The following is a 19627-nucleotide window of genomic DNA, read 5'->3' as shown; positions in this document are numbered from 1 at the left end:
TGTAAGGACACAAAGCCCGAGGCTACTGTGCCCTGTATCATAAAGAACAGGGGACACCAACAGGGCATGTCCCAGGAATGCCACCCTTGTAAAAAGAGTGACACATAAAGGGCATGTCCTAGCTGATCCTGACAGGAGTCATACAATGACCCAGGAGATGGAAGAGAAACTCCCTTCCAATTACTTTTCCCTACAGCAAGTGCCTACTGTCCCTCAGCGTGCCTCTCATTAGCGTCTTCCTGATGACTTTGAATAGTTTTAACAGTAAGATGAGGTTCCCACCACACTTGGTAAACAGGGTTGTGCAAAGCCCCATGTTTTCACTGGGAATTACATGGTCAAGCTTTGCTGGCAGACCTGCCTCCATTCAAGCCCTGTCCCCAGCACAACAGGCAAGAAATCACATCGAGCGGTCACAGTTTTAAACAACATTCTGCTTAGAGCTTACCTCTTGTTTGTGGGATTTATCCTGCTGGTGAATCCCATTAGCAGACCCAGAATTTCCAACAGTCTGCAATAGAGAACAGACAATATTTACTGAGGAGACAGAGCCTAGTGTTTGCCTACAAGGGCTGAGGTCTGGCAAGACCGCCTTCTCCTCCCTTAGCAGCCCAACACTCAGCAGCCACTCCATGCAAGGAAAGGGGATTGCAAAAATCCCACATCAATTTTGGCAAGAAATTTCCTGATCTCCGCATCCTGGCCCAATCCCCACATGGGGGATTGTGTCCTTCCCATCTATAAAATATCCCCCGAGTTCCTACACGGACACAGAGCGGCTCTTCACTTCTGACTCTTAAATCCTGGTAAACAAACCATCAGCCAAGGGCAGCGTTAGCTGCAAAACACAGCACAGGGAACATCACAGCAGCAAAAAGGACGTTTGCCATCCCCCGTTTCCCATCTCTGGGGACAAGTCTGGCAGCCAGGACAAGCTGTTCTATCTTTAGAAAGCACAAGAACTTTAAACATTTATAATGTTTCTTTAGCAGGGATAATATGGAGCCCTTCAGCTTCAAAATGACAGCACAACCAGCACAAACAAGGGAAGAAAGCTGCAGCTTGAAGACACAGCATGCCAGATGTCAGTTGCTTGGGTCTCAGTAATCAGATTCACAGTTGGTGAGTTGCTGGTGACAGCAAAACCAGAAGTTATGGAGAGACGGGACTGCAAGGTTTAAAACCCATCACATTTTAAAACCTATCATATGGGAGTCCCAGCTACTGTTCTTGCTTTGACCATGAAGGTGCATAATCAGTCCTACAGAACTGGGGGTTAGGTGAGCAGGAAAACCAGACAGAGACAAGCTGAGCTCTGAGTGGAGAGCCTGCACTGCTTGCCTGGATGGATGAAGAGTGATGCCACTGGTCTGAGTGCCTTGGGGTACTGCACCCACGGCCAGGGGGAAATACAGGCCTTGTGCAAAGCAACACATCCGACCTTGCCTGCAGCACACCCAGTCTGCACACTGAGCAGCTTTCAGGTGCCAGGAAACAGGTCTGAAATTTGGTCTCGGTACATGATCACGATAATGAACACAAAGTGGTGTAATTTGCTCCAAATTAAATAAAAAAGCTCCCTGCACAATCACTACAAGTTCTCTCAGAAAAAGGTCTGAGTGCCAAATCCTTGTCATTTCCTGCAAAGCTGCAAGATCAGGGTCTCCCAAGACATGGAGAGCAGAGAGATCCTCTTCCTCTATTACAGGACAAATACTTCGCAGCTGCAGACACAGAAACAGCAAGGCAGCAATTAGCTGACAATGAGACGAAGACATACAGTGCCATTATGCTCCCTCAGCTCCTGCACCTCCTTGTGTAATAGCAAGGCCAGCCGTGCACATCAAGGGCTGCAGAGCAGTGGCTGACTAAGCCTGCAAAGGGAGAGCAGCAGCAGCTTGTGGTAATTAGAGATTTCCTCCTTGAGCACGCTGTGAAGGCTTTGCAGACAAAGGGAGAGCAATGCCAAGCCAGAGCCCTGGGCAACAGCTGCTGCTGGCAGAGAGGAGACAGGAGGTCAGAAGGTGGTGCAGAATGGGTTAGAGCAGAGATGTGGCTTCTCGAGAAGAAACACCAGTTCCCAAACCACTGTGCCACGATCTCTTTAGGCCAGCAATGTCCTCAGGCTCAGCCCAAAAGCCCCTGGTTAACAACTCCCCTTTATAGGGGAAAGGATGATCAGACATCACACTGAAACCAGAGAGCTTTGATCCAGACTTCCTTGTAACTTAGACACTTTAAAAATCTGACATCAATAGAAGTTTGAAGCTTAACTTCCCTCAATAATCCCCTCTCTGTCTCTTGATACCGCAGTTTGTAGTTGAAAGCATAATGCTATCTTGTCGTATCTCCGGGATTTCTTCAGCATGAAAGTATCAAAGTAATACCGGGGATAGATTAGCTGACCTCATGAGGTCCATTCCAATTCACTTTATTTAAGATTAGTTATTTTCTACAGCTGGGGAAAGAATAATTACCACCTGCACCACCTCTGGAGACAGGAATGTGAACAGGAGGATTTCCTGTTCTCAAGGGACTCAGCATTAAAGCAAACAGAGAACAACTTCTCCTGCCCCTCCCATAGCTTACAACAGATGAGGTTGTCACGATGCATTTTCATTTGACACATGGCAATTACAGGAGAAGCTAAAGTAACTCTGGGGTACTGACAGGATTATAGCATGTCTTGGACTGCCACATACTTGTCATCACGACTACAGCTGTCCTGTCTGGTGCTGGCAGACGGCTGCTGCACCGCGGGATATAAAGAGCCCGTCTGCAGCTGAGACAGCAGAGCTTTCAGGGCTGCAGCTTTTACCTTGTGCTCTCCTCCATGCAGGCAGCTGCTTGGAGAGCCCCCTAACTGTATGGAAGATGGTGAGAGGAGGGGATGTGATACCCCAAGGTTACCCCCCAACTCCCACCTACGCTAGGTAAAACAAACTCTCTGCCCATTCTCCTTGCCTACTGCCTTGTTCTGTACTATTCCAAGGTGTCTGCCCAAACTGTAGCTCATTACTGCACAAGAAAGAAGTTTTCCAGCTCAGAATTTAAGTGAGAAAGTATCAGAGGAGCACTCTGTATCCAGCCTCTGAGGGCCATGACCTGATTGCAGACAAGAGAAAATACAACTGGAAGAGGAGAAGAGGAAAAAAAAAAACAAACAAAGGACATGAAGCTAAAAGCTTGGCATGAGGGGCAGGTCACTTCACAGGAGGAATCAGTCAGGGCTTGGACACCACAGGTACGAGATAGAAGAGGCCAAACATGAAGAGTCAGTTTATTTGCAGCCTTCATTTTCACAAAGAAGGATGCAAGGCAACAATAGAAGCAGTTTTGCTTTTCTCAGAAGAAGCAAGGGGATACTAGAGTAAGTCAGGAAGAGAACAGGAACATTAATGGTACAGCAGCAAACCTAGATCAGATACAGATGCCTCCAGGAGCTCATAAAAGAAACGGAAAACATGTTCCCAGAGTCACCTCTAAAGTTTGTGCTTAAGGACTGCAAGACAATCCTCTCAAGGAACAGATATGGCAGAAATACTTAACTTCCGTACTGGAAGTGGTCTAAAGGAACACTCATTGTCCTTCAGACCACTTATAGTATGGAAGTTACAGACAGCACAGGAAGAATAAGGACACTTAAGAAACTTTCCTAATGACTGCTTGCAATTTATTTTGTTTTGAAATCCAAAAAAAGAAATATTTCTCTCTTCAGACAGCTGTTTGGAAACAGTTACAGCGCATCCCAAAGAGTACCTTGGACCATTACCTCTTTCTCAAAGAGAGATGGCAAAACCTGTATATAAACTTTCTTCCATTGTTCATGGGCAAGGAAATGCAGCCCTGTCTGGGTGAATTTAATTCTCCCCTAAATCCTTCAGGAGATCTGTGCCTGTAGTGCAGAGGTGTGCAGCCACCACATCACTACACAGAGAACAGTTACTCACACTGCAACCTTCCTCAAAACACCACTTCTAGCAGCCGTTCTTACAGAGCACAAAGGGATCTGTAATTACCAAGTAGCAAGGCTTTTGTTAGTTTTAAACAACATCTGAGAGAAGAAAATCTTGCCAGGCTGCTTCTAGCCAAAGGGAAAAAAACAAAACAAAAAACCAGCTGACCGCATCACCTCCTACAGCACAGGGAGGGATCCCAGGGGATTGCTCAGGACAGATGAGTGCCAGGGGCTGAGTGACCTGGGAAATGAGTGCTCTACCTGTGCTTTCTCTGAGGAAAGCCTCATTGCTTCCATGAGCTTCTCCATCTGGTGGCCCTGCTCCAGCGCGTTGCGCAGCACATCCTCCGTGCTGACCAGCCGGTGCTGCAGCCGGATCACTTCTGACTCCGAGGAGGGGTCGATCAGGGAGTATCGCCTCTGATCCGTTACTGATTTTTCCTTGTCCTTATAAAACGAGAGAAAAGCTTCAGATAAAAAAACTATAGCCACAGAAACAAAAACAGAGCACAAATCTGCAGTAGCGAATATAACCATGTTTTGATTTCAACAGTAGATGGGGTCAGAGCACAGCTCTAAAGGCAATCATATCAAATGCAACCAGCAGAAGCTCCGATTTATTCCCAACAGAGTTCAAACAAATTATTCACGTTTCAACCACTGGAGGCCACTGAAGTACACTGGAATTAGAGGACGTTGTTTTACACGTCTTCTGATCTAGGAATAAGCAATATGGGGAAAGCTGACTGGCTTTCAATTTCTGCCAAAGATTTTAGTCCTCTTTAGCCATGGATCTAAAATATGTGGGAACAGGGAAACAGTGGAGGACATTTCATTGCTTAATGAGGTGCTGCTAGGCCAGGCCACAGCTCACAGGTATAGGCATGGAAGCTCCCATCAGAAGCTCACTAGTAATGACAGCAAGCCTCATAACCTGGAGTAAAGGTGAAGCGCTAAAATCCTCCCAGAACAGCACAGAACCCCTCCAAACCCCCAGCCAAAGCCAGGAGGGGTTGGTTTTGACGCTCTCACCAGCACGACCAGTTTCTCTCGCAGCCCTTTGATGTCATCTTTGAGCTTCTGCTCCTTCAGCCGCCACTCGGCTTTGTGCACCTCCCGGCTCAGGTCCCGCTCTGGCCCCGGTGAGTGCCGGTTTGCCTCCAGTAAGAGTGCTCTCAGCTCATTCAGGCTCCTGGAAGAAGCAGAAGGAGGTGAAGACATCTCCAGAGGCTGCACACCACTAACACCAGACTCTTGCCAGGCTCCCCTTCACCTCTGCTACAAACCCCAAGAAAGGCGAGCCAGCAAACCCATCCCAACTCCCACTGCTACAGGGGTTTCAGATTTCCTCTCATCCTCTTTGTGCCAGCTTTGAAGAGCCTGGGACCCCCACAGTCACTGTATTTCACAGGAAGGCAGCAGCCAGCTCAGCTGACTGGTAGATGATGATATTCAGCACCCACATGGGCACTGAGCTGCATCTTGCAGCTCCGGATGAGCAGTGAAAGGGCAATCCCTCCTGTAATCAATTGTCCCTACTTTTAACCACATTCCCTCTTGAACAGGCAAACTGGGGGCTGGATTTCAGCAGTTCAACCTGGAGATTTCTTTTGGGGCAAGTTACAGGACTCTGAACACACATACCACCCACCTACCCCCCGTCCCTCAGACCCTCACACCGACCTTTCCTTCTTGAGCAGCTCCTGGCTAATCAGGACCAGCTGCCCCGAAGCATCGTGTGTTTTCTTGGTCAGGGCTTCCAGCTCGCCTTCCAGCCTCTTCTTTTCTTTTAACACTGAATCTGCCTTCTTTTCTGCAATTTTGCATTTATTTTCCAAAGCTAAGAGAAGACAAGGATATGGGGAGGAAGAAAGGTTGCTTATTTCTTTACTCACATTTCTACTTTCTGCCTTTCCCAATTCCCACTTCTACAAACACAAGCCTGGTAAGCTCTGAATCTGGCTCTGCTTAAGGGGAGACCTCAGAAACAACACACCCAGCTCCATTTCTTTCAGCTTTTGACATTCAGCGAGCCCAAACCCCTCCTCACTTGATACTAATGTCTTCTGCTGGATTTGTTCTCTTCACAGACTGAACCCCCTGAACAAATTCTTAGCAATGATGCCCACTAACAGGCAGGCAGTGTCACGTCTTACCCCTGCCTGTTTGAGCACCTGGGCCCTTATTAACGCAAGTACAAAGGACGAGCAGAGAAATGCCTTGCTCCCACCAGCACTGGATTAGGGAAACTTACCACTTACTTGGGCCCTTAGGGTTTCAGTCTGGGACACCAGCGATGACACCTCTTTGTCTCGTTTACTCAGCTTGTCTTGGAGGTCTTTAAGTGAATGAAAAGAAAAAGGGAGATTAGAAGCCTGGAAAACACTGAGCAAGTCAGGAAGGTATGGAACGTGGGGTAGGTCAGGGTGCATAGTGCCAGACAGGAGGTGTGACAGGGGCATTGCTCACTGCCTCTCACCCTATCCAGGCATTAGCAGGTAGGATACATGGCTAGGAGGCTGGGTTGGACAGGTTTAAGAAAGCAAACACACTGGGAAAAAATAAATAAGAATGACACTTCTATAAAAACACACCCAGGAAAAAAAAAAAACAAAAACCTTTCAGCACATTTCCTTGTGTTACCTACTGCACTGGAAGGCAGACACTGTTCCAAAGGATTTTTATTTTATTTTTTTTAAATCTGGAACAGTATTTCTACACTCACAGCTGTAGGTCTGAAGCATGATGCTTTTAAGGCTCTGGTCTGTTTTTAAAGTACATCCTTTACGTAGTTCATTCGGTGAATGAGCATGAACTGAGCGGGCATTGTAAGAGCGGTAGCTGATGGACCTGGTGACCTGGTCACGTTCTGCCCTTGTGAGGCACAATCCCTTGTCAACCAGCATACAACTTGGTACAACTTATACATCATCCTGTACCTGCAAAACCAGCCATGGGAGACATTAATATACAGCAAGCACTAGCAGCGTATGGAAATAGGACTAAGCACCCCGTCTGAATTCACAAAACTGGAGAAACACTCAAACTAACCTAATTCCTACCAAGTAAAATCTAAGTTAGTGGGAGAGCCACAGTGATCTGTTGAGATTGCTACATCCTCAGCAGGACTTCAGAAAGGGCTGTGCAGAGAACGGACTCCTTAGAGGTGCATAACTGAGAGAAAGCTATGACTCCATGAGTCACATTTGAAAAGAAGTGACAGGTTAGTGGTTTAACATCACTTTTGTTATCTACACTAGAAAGACTTCTCTGCTAAAAGCAATCCTAAGGAAATAAGGAATAAGGAGACATGAGTCCCCTGGGAATGAACAAGGGAAGATGTGACCTGGGAGCACCTCACATCAGCCCCAGACCCTCCACGGAGGACAAGACCCAAGCCACCCACTGCAATGTGGCAGCACATCACTGCCAAGAGAGGGTCCAGAGCCTGCCAGGGCCATGCAGCTGTAACCTTGCCAGGCCTGCTGTTGCTCGGATTAGGGGTTACAGCTGTAAATTACATTTAGTGACTGCATTTTACCTGCTGTAAAATCCCTGATGGGACGGAGTGTGCCCATTTCTCCAGGTCTATCTCCAACCTGCACCACCTACATGGTGAGTGTACAACACCAAAAACATCCCGCCTGTACAGTTGCTCAGTTTAGACCTCAGGAAAGAGCCAGGCAAGAAATACCATACAGCAAAATAGGAGATGAAATGACTTCCTAAACCCCTTTCACACAGCTGTGCCTGCAGGAGCAGAAAGTCAGAGGAAGGGTCCCTAGAACAGGGTGCTCCAGGACAAACAGATCCGTGTCATACCTTCCATGGTCTGCTTCATCCTTATCTTTTCTTCTGAAATGTCATTAGTATCAATCATCTGAAATAAATATAAAATATGAAAGGTAAAACAGTCCTTAGCCCAAAGATTCAAAGCAAAACCAAGAGCCACAAAGCCCCATCCAAGCAGAATTCTACCTGGCACCTGAGTTCGGGTGTTTTACATCCTTCTTAGTGGGAAACAAAGACTTTTGTGGAGCTGCTTCTACAGTTGGGTACTACTGAAGGTAAACAGCCATTATCTGAGAGTGCCCACAAGCAACAGCTGAATGATCACAGCAGCGAGATTCACCCCAAAAGGAGAAGGGCTCAGACTTTCCCCCCAAGCTCCGGTTCCAGCTTCCACATGCCCAGAGCGATGGCAGAGCTGCTCCGGTACCGACCAGCCTCCTGATGGCCAACATTCAGCCCACCAAAGGCTGCGAGTGCTCCTCAGCATTCATCTTGAGACCTTTCAGATTCTTTAGATGCTGAGGAAATTCTTGACTAACCGCATCCAAACTTGTAAAAACAGTATTGAAGTGTTGATAAGATAATGACTAATAGATAACGAATAACACTGATTAAAAGCAAATGCTGGTCCAGATAGAGGACCGTCTCCTCCTCCTTTGCTCATACTGCACTAAGTGTGACTGCAGAGCTCACAGCCTTGGAAATACAGCTTGACTCAGCCAGCAATGCAGGTATATTTGTATTTTAGTCCCCTAATCCAGCACCTCTCCATAAAACACACCCTTTAGGATGACTCTTCATGAGCTGTCACCAATGCTGCAAATTCCCCCTTCCGAAACAAGGTTTGAGGATCTCCATCTTAACTGTCATCTCAGTGAGGACTGAACATGGAAAACAGATCTCTTCTTCTCATCAGGTGCAAATACACCTCGTTAGGTGGACATTTGGAGTAACTCAGCACCACCTGCAGGTTCCCTGCACGTGAAGCTCACAGGCCCAGCTCCACAAGGCTGCCAACAGAATCACACTGCCTGCAACGTTAACAACGCCAATAAAAACCCCACAGGCATTCACGCAGCGTTGTTGAAAACCTCAGGAAGGACACAAAAACTGTCTGCCTTCCTGCTCTAAAGTGACAGTCCCATGAGAACACAAGACAAATGGCATCAAACTATGCCCAGGCTCCACAGGGACCAAGCCACATCAGCAATAAGATGTGAGTGTGCTCTCAGGGATGTTGGTTTCAGTCCAGAAGCACAGGCTGTCATCTAGTTGGGGAACCTGTCATTTGCATCCTTTTCCATTTCTTCTTCTTTTCCCACAAAATCCTACACCACATCTCTCCAGAGCCAGTGCAAGCAGCTAGGAGATCCCAGGGGAATCCCAAACACCCTGGAGAGGGTGGCCACTGCACGATCCCCAACCCAAGGGAGATCTGACCCATCCCAGTGGACTTTACCTCTGCCCCCATCAGGGTAACCTCTCCCTGCATCAAACAGTTTCTGCCCTAAAGCTCCATTCAGCTGCACACAATTACCTAACACCCATTTCCTAAATTCCAGGCTTTATCTCAAGATAGATTCAGGTACGCCATCAGCAAGAAATGTTGGTACCTGTCCAATTTTGGTACCACACAACTACCAGCCCACGTCTTCTAACAGCAGCAATTAAAACCCAAACTTCCCATTTCAGAGGCTAAAATTCAGCACATGAAGCCTCTTCAGGGCCAGCAGCCTTCTTTGGGACCTGAGCACATGGTTCCCATCCAGCAGCTGCTGCGGCCACCGCTGCTGAAAGCCCCGAGGTCAGGCCCCAGGAGCTTGCGTGTGCTGCAGGATACGGCTTTAGCAGGAACAGGAGCACACCCAAAGCAGGGAGAAATATCCTGCCTGATGTACTTCTGGTACAGAAAGTTATTTAACCGCTCTTTGGAACCAGAGTTATGGCTCTCACTTGAAGGATAGAAGGCACATTCAATCACAAGACACAGTAGTTTGCTTAAAATATTTGGATAGTTAGTACTACAGTCACATTAAATTAGCTAAGACTTTTTAAAATAGGATTTACCCTGTGATACTCAAAAGCTTTCACCCATGCATTTCTTCCCATGTTTTCCCCATTTTAATTGACACACACTTAAAATAATTATTTCAAGACTCCCTGGTTCTAATCCAACACCAATAAAGTCCCCCAGAGCCCTCTCATTTATTTAAACGGCTCTGGAACAAGCCTCCAGTTTCTTCTTTTACATTCATTCTTGTTTAAATCTTGGCTATAATATGTGATGTCTTGTAATAACAACCCGCTTCTCCCAGGGCCACAGCTGTACTTATTGTTCAGGACTCTCTTTACTAGAGGAAATATGTTGAGCAACCCCTGAACCACCACTAATGCTGCAGATCCCTCCTCAGGCTTTCCTCTCCCAGCCAGCTGAGCACGTCTCTTTGCAGGCACGAAGCTCTGACTTGGCCAACAGTAAATCATGGGCTTGACTTTGCTGCCTCGCAGTGCGCCTGGTTTCAGTGGGACTGCTCGTGTTGGAGAATTAAACACAGGCATTATGTTCACTTCACTGACACCTCGACATGGAGCAGGCTGTATCCCCAGGGACAGGCACCAAATGAGTATTCTCAGATCACGCACATTTCATGGCTCGTTTTCATTTTCCTCATCCCCACGGAGCCAACTTGCAACTTGTCTTTTATCTCATTTCTCATGCAAAAGCCAAACACAAAGAGGGGTCCGGTCTGGAGCCAGGAGTGGCCATCTCCCTGCTTCACTCTAGAGCAGAGGATGTGAGCGAGCTACAAACAACCACGTGTCCCTCTGCCACGCCACAAAGCCAGGATCACATCCCATGGCTTACAATCAAAAAAAGACTCAAAACCACACAAGGGTCACAAAAAAAAAAAAATAAATCGACCTCTTTATATTACTACTGCTTTTATTCTAGCCTTCCCTGGGAGGCTCAGGACTCTCATTCAGTGAGGTATTTTATTTCCCTGCTTGGTGTCACCCTGACCCTTGCTAGCAGCATTTCCGCTGCAATCCTCACGGGCAGCATTTCCCCGTCTCTTTAATATGCTGAGGCCACACTGCTGGCACACACCTGCCATCAGCTCAGCCCCCCTAACTGAGGCTCTCAAATCACGCTCCATGTGCTGAGCAAACCGTGCATTCTCTCAGCATGGGCAATGCCTCTTCTTCCACCCTGTCCTCCACCTACCCCTAAAGGGCTTTGCTTGATAATACACTGAGGCTGCTGCAGCTCCTCGGAGGACAGCAGACATTGCAGAATTGATGCTTTTTGAGCTAAGAATGCTGCTTGCTCAGAACGAGTTTGCCTCTCCCAAACCTATTCTGCTGCCACAGAACTAATGTAGCCTCAAAACCAGATGTGGCCCACTTGCTTCTCTTGACTCTCACTTTTCTACCTGTGCCACTGTACTGGCTTTCAAGAATGGGAAGAAGCCCTCAGCATGGAGATGCTCTGCAGAAAAAGCATTACCAATGGAGATTAAAAACATCCAAATACTCTGAGGCACAGAAGCTTCAGTGAGTTGCACAAGACCGCAGCTGAGCCCTACCCCCAGGAAGTGTTATTAACAGCGATAACAAATAAGCAAAGTGACCCGAAAAGCATACATTTGCATGCTGAGAAGGATGCAGGGCTTCCATGGACTGCAGCTTGTTCTCTAAGACAAGCACTTTTTCCTGCAGTCTGTGGATCTCCTGTTTGCTCTGGGCTTCTGTTTTCTGTAGTGTTTCATAGTCCAACATCTTCTTCTCAGCTAAAGAAATCTGCTCTTTCAAGAAAGCTATTGCTTGTGTCTGGTCTTTATATTCACTGTGGAGTTTCTCCAGTTCATGCACCCTCAGCTCCGCATCTCGACACTTGTCCTTCATATCTTGGAGCTCAAGAAGGTGCTGATTGCTTTTGGTTTCCAGTTGCATTTTCCAGTCGCTGTTACTTTTTTCCACTTCATCCACAGCCTCCTGCAACTTCAGTTTGAGGCTCTCTTTCTCCTTTATATGAACAGCTGTCTCAATGTCGTGCTTTGCTTTCAGGTTCTCCAGCTCAAGCTGGTGCTCCATCTTTATACTCTCCACCACTGCCTTCAGTTCCACGATCTCCTTGTGCTGGGTGTCGGGGCCGGTGTTCAGTGTGGCTTTGAGGTCCTCCAGAGACTTCTGGTGGTCAGAAGCTAACGTGTCCAGCTTGGACTTCCAGTTGTCCATGAGCCCCATGTTCTCGTTAGTGGCTTGCTGAACCTTATGCTTGAGGTCAACGATTTCTTGTGAATACTTCTCATTGACGGCTTTCAGCTTCTCCATCTCCTGCTGGTACTTCTTTAGTGTCTTCTCGTACTTCTCCTTTAGCTGGCTGCTCTCCTTCTGGTGCTCCTTGTTGGCAGACAGCAGCTGATCACGTAACCGAAGAGCCTCTGACTGCAAGCCGAGGTGATGCTCGGGAGCCTCTGCCTGGTGAGAGCTCCTCAGGCACTGCCGGAGCTCGTCCACCTCGCTGCGCCTGAGGCTCAGCTCCTCCTCCAGCTGCAGGATTCTGGACTTCTCCGCTACCGTGGTTAGCTGCAACGTGACAGAGAAGACAAAGTCAGTCCCCAGCTCTCATTGCTGTACTCTTCCCTTTAGTAAACGTGCCTCAGTGGAAGTAAATCCAAAGTACATTAGTCAAGGTTCAAAGAAAAAGAAAACCCAGCACCCTCCAAACCGAGTACAGTTTTGCACCAGGGTAATTAGAACTGACTGCTATGCCTTTGTGCCAGTTACAATTTGTTTTTTGAATACAAACCTCTTATTTTCAAGAGAGAAACACATACCTTTGAAATAACCCTTGAAATTTGCTAGAGAGCAGCAACAGCAGTTTATGAAAAATAATGTCCCGAAAGGCCATTATATTTCCAGGCCAGGCATCTTGCCAGATGATGCACAGAGGAAATGTGACTGCACATGCAGGAGTATCACAAGCATTGAAACCAGCATTAAACATATTGTGTTTCCTTTCGTGCTCAGCAATCCTCAGCCTACAGACCCCACACCTGCAGTGTGATTTGTTTACCCTGGTGTAAAAAGGAGAAGGGATTTTACATATGAGTACTTGTTAGAGTTTATTAGCAAAGTAAAAACGACACAGAAGGCTAGAGGATGCAAGACAATAAATCTAGCCATGGTTAACACTGAGCATAAGGTCTGTGGGTTGGTGCCTGACAGTCTGAACACAGCCTAACGGGGCTGAACTACCTGCTGGTCACAGGGAGGTCAGTGTGCTGCGGTGATGGATAGAGAAGAGGAGATTTGACTGGGTGAGATATTAGAAAAAGGCAGAAGAAACCAAGAAATCAAGTGAATCTTCCAGCGTCAGAACACAAGCGATCAATTCCATTTCATTTGCCATTTTCCCCGCTAACCGCCAGCCCAGGAGGCTGGGTGGTTTTGCTTTTAGATGGGCACAGGGGCGTTCACATCATTTAGCCTTTTGGAAAAACCTCACATTTGCGTTTTCCTCAAACTAACAAATCCATTGCTGAGAAGCAGGCTCACCGGAGCAAGTTTGCTGCTTCCCACACCGCACAACAGCATGAGAAAGCTTTTTTCCCCACATGGGGCTGCTTTTAGGACTGGGCACACATTTCACCAGGCAGCACGTCCTGCTGCTGGCTCAGCGTGGCCGAGGATCAGAGCTGCTCCACCTGGACTCACCGCTGCTATCCTCAAGTCGCAGCTCCCATGGCTGGAGTGGGGGCACAGGGAATGCTGATTGCAATGTTATTTCCTATCGCAGCCTCGGAGAGCCTCTAGGCAGAATGAGTTGTGCAGGGTTGCAGGTATTATTCCGGCATGTTAACTGAATGATGAGTTGTGAAGAGCTCATGGGTCAAATGGTGGCATGGGGCAGAGAAGCAAACTCAGTCTGAGAAATGAATCCTCCCCACAAGCAGCAAAGCTAGGAAATATGTAGTGCTATCACGTCCAGGAGAGAGAGAGCAAATAAAAATCAAACCAAACAAAAACCGGGGAAGCCTAAATTCAAGCCAAAACCAATCAACAACACAAACCAAAAAAGAAACCCAAAGCAAGGCGTCATGAGCATCAGCACGGGGAAGAAGCACGCCGCTCTGCAGGCAGGGCAAGTGGGAGCGGATTACCCTGGTGTCCTCTAATTCTCTGAGGAGTTTTTCAGCCTGTGCCTTCTCAAACAGCAGGCTCTGCTCGAGCTCCCGTATTCGGGCATGCTCCAACTGCGTCTGAGTCTGGTCACACATGGGGAAAAAAGAAGAACAGTGGAGATGGGAAAGGGGAGGGAGGGGAGAGAGAGGAGAGGAGAGGGAAAGAGAAGGCTGCAACATCATCTTCAGTGTACAGGACAAGGAAAGGCAGTTCACAACAGGAGGAGAATAAAGATCCAAACAAGCAGGAAAAATCCAAACAGAAAGTGATCACCACGGGATTTTACGTGGTACTCACAGAGGCTATTCACAAGAAAGTAGGATCTGTGCAGGGAAAACATCCCACTGCATTAAGAAGCTGCTTCACTGTTTTCTTGCATCAATGCTGCACCGAACATACTTCCTAAAAAGCAAAGCTCCCGCTGCTGCAGACCACCAGTACAAGGCCCTTGCACCACATCAGAGAATGCAACGACCTTGCAAGGATTCTCCTGCAAAGACCTTGCAGGGATTCTCCATTCTCCTCAAGAAAAATCCCAAGGCAGACTGAAAAGGCTCTCAAGTTCCCCTCCTCTTTTTGCTCCGGAGACAGCTTGAACCCCGCACTAGGTGGAAAAAAAGCAGGTCATACTGTACACAGCAGGTTGCTAAAACCACAGATACGCTGCACTGGAAGTAAATAAAAAATCATTAGATCCCACACTGCTAAATAAATCAGTGCTTCAGGTTTGAAGAGGACTGCTATGAATTTCAAAGTGATGTTAAACAAAGACTAACAGCCCTGTACAAAAGACAACTTAAAAGCCAGCAAAACAGATGAGTGAGCTACACACACGTTTATATAACCTGCCCAAATCCCAGAGCACTGACTCAGTGCAGTGCTTCAGGACTCTTCCCCTTTAAAGCAGAAATACCAAATACTGGTAGTTGGTGGCAAACTTCAGGAATCCACAGTGGCCACTGTAATATCATATAAAATTTCCCATAAATAAAAGAGGGGAATACATGGGAAACATGCATTAAAAAAAAAAAGCATTGCTTTTTTTTTTTTAAGCTTACTAAAACAATATATTCCTTTCAATTAAACTGGACCTCCCCCTAAAAAAACAAAACAAAATCTGACCAGAACTGGATTTTTTTTTACCTTTAATTTTCCATATAATTAATTGCTTTTTGCTCTTTCTACTGGAACCAGTTCAAGGATGTTTTTTTTTTTTTTTTGAACCAAGTTTTAGCTAGTTGTCTAAAACTGATAGGAACTGAAGTTTGCAAAAACCCATCTTTCTCTTATGGCCTGAAATATAAAACTTCACATGCATTCACAGAAGGTAAAGATCGACTATCAGATATATTCAGACTACTCCATATTTTGTGGTCCATTGGACCCCCAAAGGAAGAAAAAGATGTGGTCTCTAGAACCCGAACATTATCAAACAGCCCAAATAATATCACATAATCACAAATAATAATCACATAATGCAGAAGTTGATTGAATGCATCCTAACTAAAGGAAATTAAGAAAATTTAATTTTGTACCGAGTAGCTTCTCCCCTTCTCTACACAGCTCAAGATCTACATCCTAAGATGGAGCTCCAGGCTTGATTTTATTTACAGGGATAATTATTCTGTTAACACTAATGAATTTTAATCAATTTATACTTGCCCAGAATTCCCAAGTGAAACTTCAGCAATGTATACTTTTGAAATTACCTTAACCAGTGGCAGCAAGTCAGATATAAGCTACCTGAAGATGCCAACCTAGTACAAAACTAATCTCTGACTCTCCCAAAAAGACTTTCTCAAGATTCCTGAGATTGGCACTCAAGTTCTCTGTCATGCTACCCCAGCTCCACCTGGTATTCTTGCTCAGTATCTACCAATCCTGGTCTTTTCCAAGTCTGGAAAAGCATATCAAAATAGAGGAGGAGAAAAATCAGGGAAGAAAATTAAAGATTGTAAAACAGTTGATCTAAATATAGCTGTATTTAAGGTTTTCATTGAAGTCCTGTGTTATTTCATATTTTATGCAAATTGATTTTCCTAGTCAACATGACTCATTCTCAAATCCAAAGAGTCTCTGCACTTTGAGGAAGCTTGGATCTGAATTTTAGGGTTACTTCTTGCTATCAGCCTCAAGTTAATTACCCACTCGTGTGCCAGGTACCACACAGTTACCATGAGACTGTTCCTTGATGAGATTAATGTTTCCCATAACAAGCCTTCTACCATAAAAAGCTTTTCATACAAGTCGTGTCGTCCCCAGCCCCCTTTCTGCCATTGCTTTCCACCTTCCAAGGTACTTCAGCAACAGCATTGCCAACCAGGACCGAGAGCCGAGAGGGTTGAGTTCATGACTACTTTCAAGGCTAAACACACAGCTCCTTCATCTTTTCCAAAGGTCTGAGGACTGGATCCATATCTCCAAAGTCTGAAGAATTCTAAATCTAAACCGAGTGTCAAGGAATATACTGTCCTACAGGGAAACCCTAGATCCATGGAGAAGGGAATAATATTTTCTTATCAGCATGCCTGGTATGGCCTTTAACTGCCTTCCACAGAGGCACTATGAACAGTCTCTGGTGAGCAACTGGGGCAAGACACCACTCAGCTCCCAGTACTCTGACTGGGTCCTGGTGTAAGAGGGCTGCAAGACCCTAAGTGAGGAGGCAACCGCCACTGGGTTTTGCTTTTGGTATTTCAGTGGTTAATTCATCTCTAACTAGGGATGCGAGGAGCTGTGCTGGCAGCTGCTGGCTTTGTAGTGACTACCAGGAGGATGTCAGAACACCAATTTCCCAGGAAACACACTGCTACAGGAAGGAGCACTGACCACCCTGCCTTCCAAGCAGAGATATCTGCTAAGTGAATTACTTGTTTCTGGATATCCCAAGCATCTCCACAACAATCCAGGGTGATGAGAATTAACTCCAGCGGGACAATTGTCCAGTCTGAGCATCCAAATCAGACAGGACAGGATGTAAACACTGACCACAGCCAAACCCTCCTACAATGCCACTGATGGTGGACCCCTGGGAAAACCCTCAGTTCTTTGGATTGCCCCAAAACCAAGCTGCTCCCTGACCCTTTCTCAAGAAGGTATTTGTTGCTCTGAGCAGAAGAAGGTGGAAGCTGGGACAGAACCTGTCAGCCTGCAAGAAGCTTGGTCACATCCTCATTGCACAGCAGCTCCTTTTCCAAACCCTCTAAAAATCAGATCTATCCCCAGTTTGGGACCTGCAGTCACAGCAGCTTAACATCTTGCTAGAACATGTAAATTTTCTTTCAAAAACAAAACCCCTATATCTGCTAGCTAACCCTGGCTCTGTTGCCGTTACTCCACAACTAGTCTTAAACACCTAAAGCTTATACAGGGATAATTCACTTATTTCAAAGGCACTGATGGATCAATCTCCCTTCTCTAAAGCCCTGGGGGAAGCTGACCACCTAAACTCAGGAATCAACAGAAACCTGCTTTGGTACTCACTGACTGGACAGAAACTGTACTTGCCCTTAGCAAAGGTCTGCTACCAGTGCATTGCTGATTTATGCCCTGTCCCACACATGACTCTGCTTTAACTTCTGGATAAAGAGGAGAGGTTTAAAACAAGAGGTTCCAAGCCACAGCAACATGCCCCACTGCCCAGTTTTCATGTTTTCCTGGCCTGATATGATTGATACAGGTCCTTTGATTTTTCTGTTACTAACCTAGCACTCTAGCTAAAGATAAGGGAAATCCCACAATTCACACAGGTAGAGCAGAGCCTTGCTTTCACAGAAGTATTTTCCTTCTTTGCACTGAAAAGTCTCGTGCTCAGGACAAGTTCCTAACACCACTTCCAGTTGACACAACACCATTTGAGCAGCGCTGCTCAGACCACCAGCCTTGCCAAACAAAAGGGTCTTCCAGTGTCAAACCCCATGGGCAGAGGACTCCACACGACGATACTGCAGGTCACACAATACATGGCGTTGGGCTGGAATGGAATAGCATCTCTCACCTGAGAGACTGCACGTGCCCGTTAACCTCTAACAGGACACTGCAGGGACAGTGACTGAGCAGTCAAATCACTTCTGCAGCGGAAAAACATATGTTAAAATGCATTCAGATAATCAGTTTTTAACACTGCTTGGCAACATATGGCAATATTCAAAGCCAGGCTGGCTGGCTGAGGTTAATTCTAGGCATCTCCTAACATTACAAGGGATCACGCAACATACCAAAGAACAATCTTCAATTTACACCACAGTATTTGCAGCAGGTCTGCAGCCATCACTAAAGGAACTGTATTGTTCAGAGTTGAACAAAAGGTGGCAGAAATTACTAACAGAAGGCCACAAATGCAACACACAAGTTTTGGTGAGGGTGCTTACCTCCAAATCCCCCTTGGTTATGGATTCTTCCTCCACACGGAACTGCAAGTCCTCCACTTTCCTGGGGAAGGGGAGAGAGAGTGATCAGTGACACTCAGATTAGCATCCCACCTACAGGCAGCCATTGCACATGGGCCTCCCCTGCACAACAAAAAGCTGAGAAAAAATGCAATCTTTTACATTAAAACAGCTCTGCAGAAGCTAAACATCAAGATACAAGGAGCAAGACAGTTAAGCAAGCCTACGCATAGCAAGCATTTGCCTTCTTGCAAGGTACACGCTCCCAGACCCGCTGTTCCTGCTGTACTATTTCTCAGCCAGCACAACTGCTGTTCATTGACACCAGGATCCTGAAAACAGGGAAGCCACAAACAGTTTTCTCTGTTTTACTTAGACCCTGTTATCTCACAGCAGAGCACCAGGCAATTCCTGTGCCAAACGCAAATGGTCCATACAAAATATTCCAGGGGAATCAAAGCCTCTGCCTTCTTGGCAGAGGGTGAGCAATGCTTCGTGTTGCCACAACGTGGAAATGGTGAGCTACCTTGCCAGAAAAACCTTCAGAGGCTGCACAGGTCAACCACACATAAATCCGCATAAAGCCCCACGCACGAACTCAAAAGTGCCTCAGTCTTTTGCAAAGCCTGTATCTTGATTGGATTTTCTGTTCAGAGTAATTCAATCTCCTGCTAAACTCATCCCTCTTTGTTCTCTTCACTGATTAAAAAAGGCAATAATGAGGATGTTGCACTGGTAGCCAGATGTAAGGACTCTGATTCAGTTACAGATAAAAATAGCTGTGGGTGTACATATCTAACTTCATAAACAAGCTTCCTTGTCTAAACCTCCTCTAATTAGAGGAGGCATCTGTTGATATTTAGGAAATAGCTCAGCTGTCTTGGGTTAAAGGGCCTCCTGGAGCTGGGAAAGTGAGCTGCCTACCCAGGGAACAGGGAGACTTGTGCACGAAAGAACAATTCATCTTCAGGGAGCATCGTTCAATTGAAACCAACACCATTTTCATTTTTTTTTCCCCCAGTTACTTAATACACAGAAATGTTTTTCCATTCCCACCGGAGAGTTCAATTATATATATGGAGCAATTGGCCTCCAAAAATGACAAGCAGATCTTCACTCTTATCCAAAAAGGAAATGTATGCATCGTTGTACATACACAGATGGGGCCTCTGGGACGTGGGGAGGCAGCGAATCACACAATGGCAAGGCCATACTGCGGTGTGACTTGCCTTCCTCAGGAGGAACGTCTGCAAGATTAACATCTCAACAAATAGATGGGGAAAAAAACCTGTCTTTAGCA

At 46.3% G+C, this 19627-nt stretch overlaps 1 protein-coding gene across 5 annotated transcripts in view; it reads right to left on the bottom strand.

Moving 5' to 3' along the window:
• Positions 1-19627, bottom strand: part of CLIP2 (CAP-Gly domain containing linker protein 2) — an 80002-nt gene that overhangs the window by 4183 nt on the left and 56192 nt on the right. For 3 of the 5 annotated variants that reach the window (XM_068656418.1, XM_068656417.1, XM_068656415.1), the window contains 9 exons: positions 18310-18370; positions 13918-14022; positions 11396-12340; positions 7781-7838; positions 6213-6296; positions 5642-5798; positions 4991-5150; positions 4220-4405; positions 449-511 (listed from right to left, as the gene is read on the bottom strand). In XM_068656418.1, coding sequence (XP_068512519.1) covers positions 449-511; positions 4220-4405; positions 4991-5150; positions 5642-5798; positions 6213-6296; positions 7781-7838; positions 11396-12340; positions 13918-14022; positions 18310-18370 — 1819 coding nt within the window. The remainder of the gene's footprint in view (positions 1-448; positions 512-4219; positions 4406-4990; positions 5151-5641; positions 5799-6212; positions 6297-7780; positions 7839-11395; positions 12341-13917; positions 14023-18309; positions 18371-19627) is intronic. The other 2 variants (XM_068656419.1, XM_068656416.1) reach the window with 1 other exon arrangement.

This window comes from Anas acuta, chromosome 19 (assembly GCF_963932015.1).
Source record: "Anas acuta chromosome 19, bAnaAcu1.1, whole genome shotgun sequence".
Classification (NCBI taxonomy): domain Eukaryota; kingdom Metazoa; phylum Chordata; class Aves; order Anseriformes; family Anatidae; genus Anas; species Anas acuta.
Note: the sequence above shows the minus strand (reverse complement) of the source record. Positions and strands in the feature narration are given on the sequence as shown.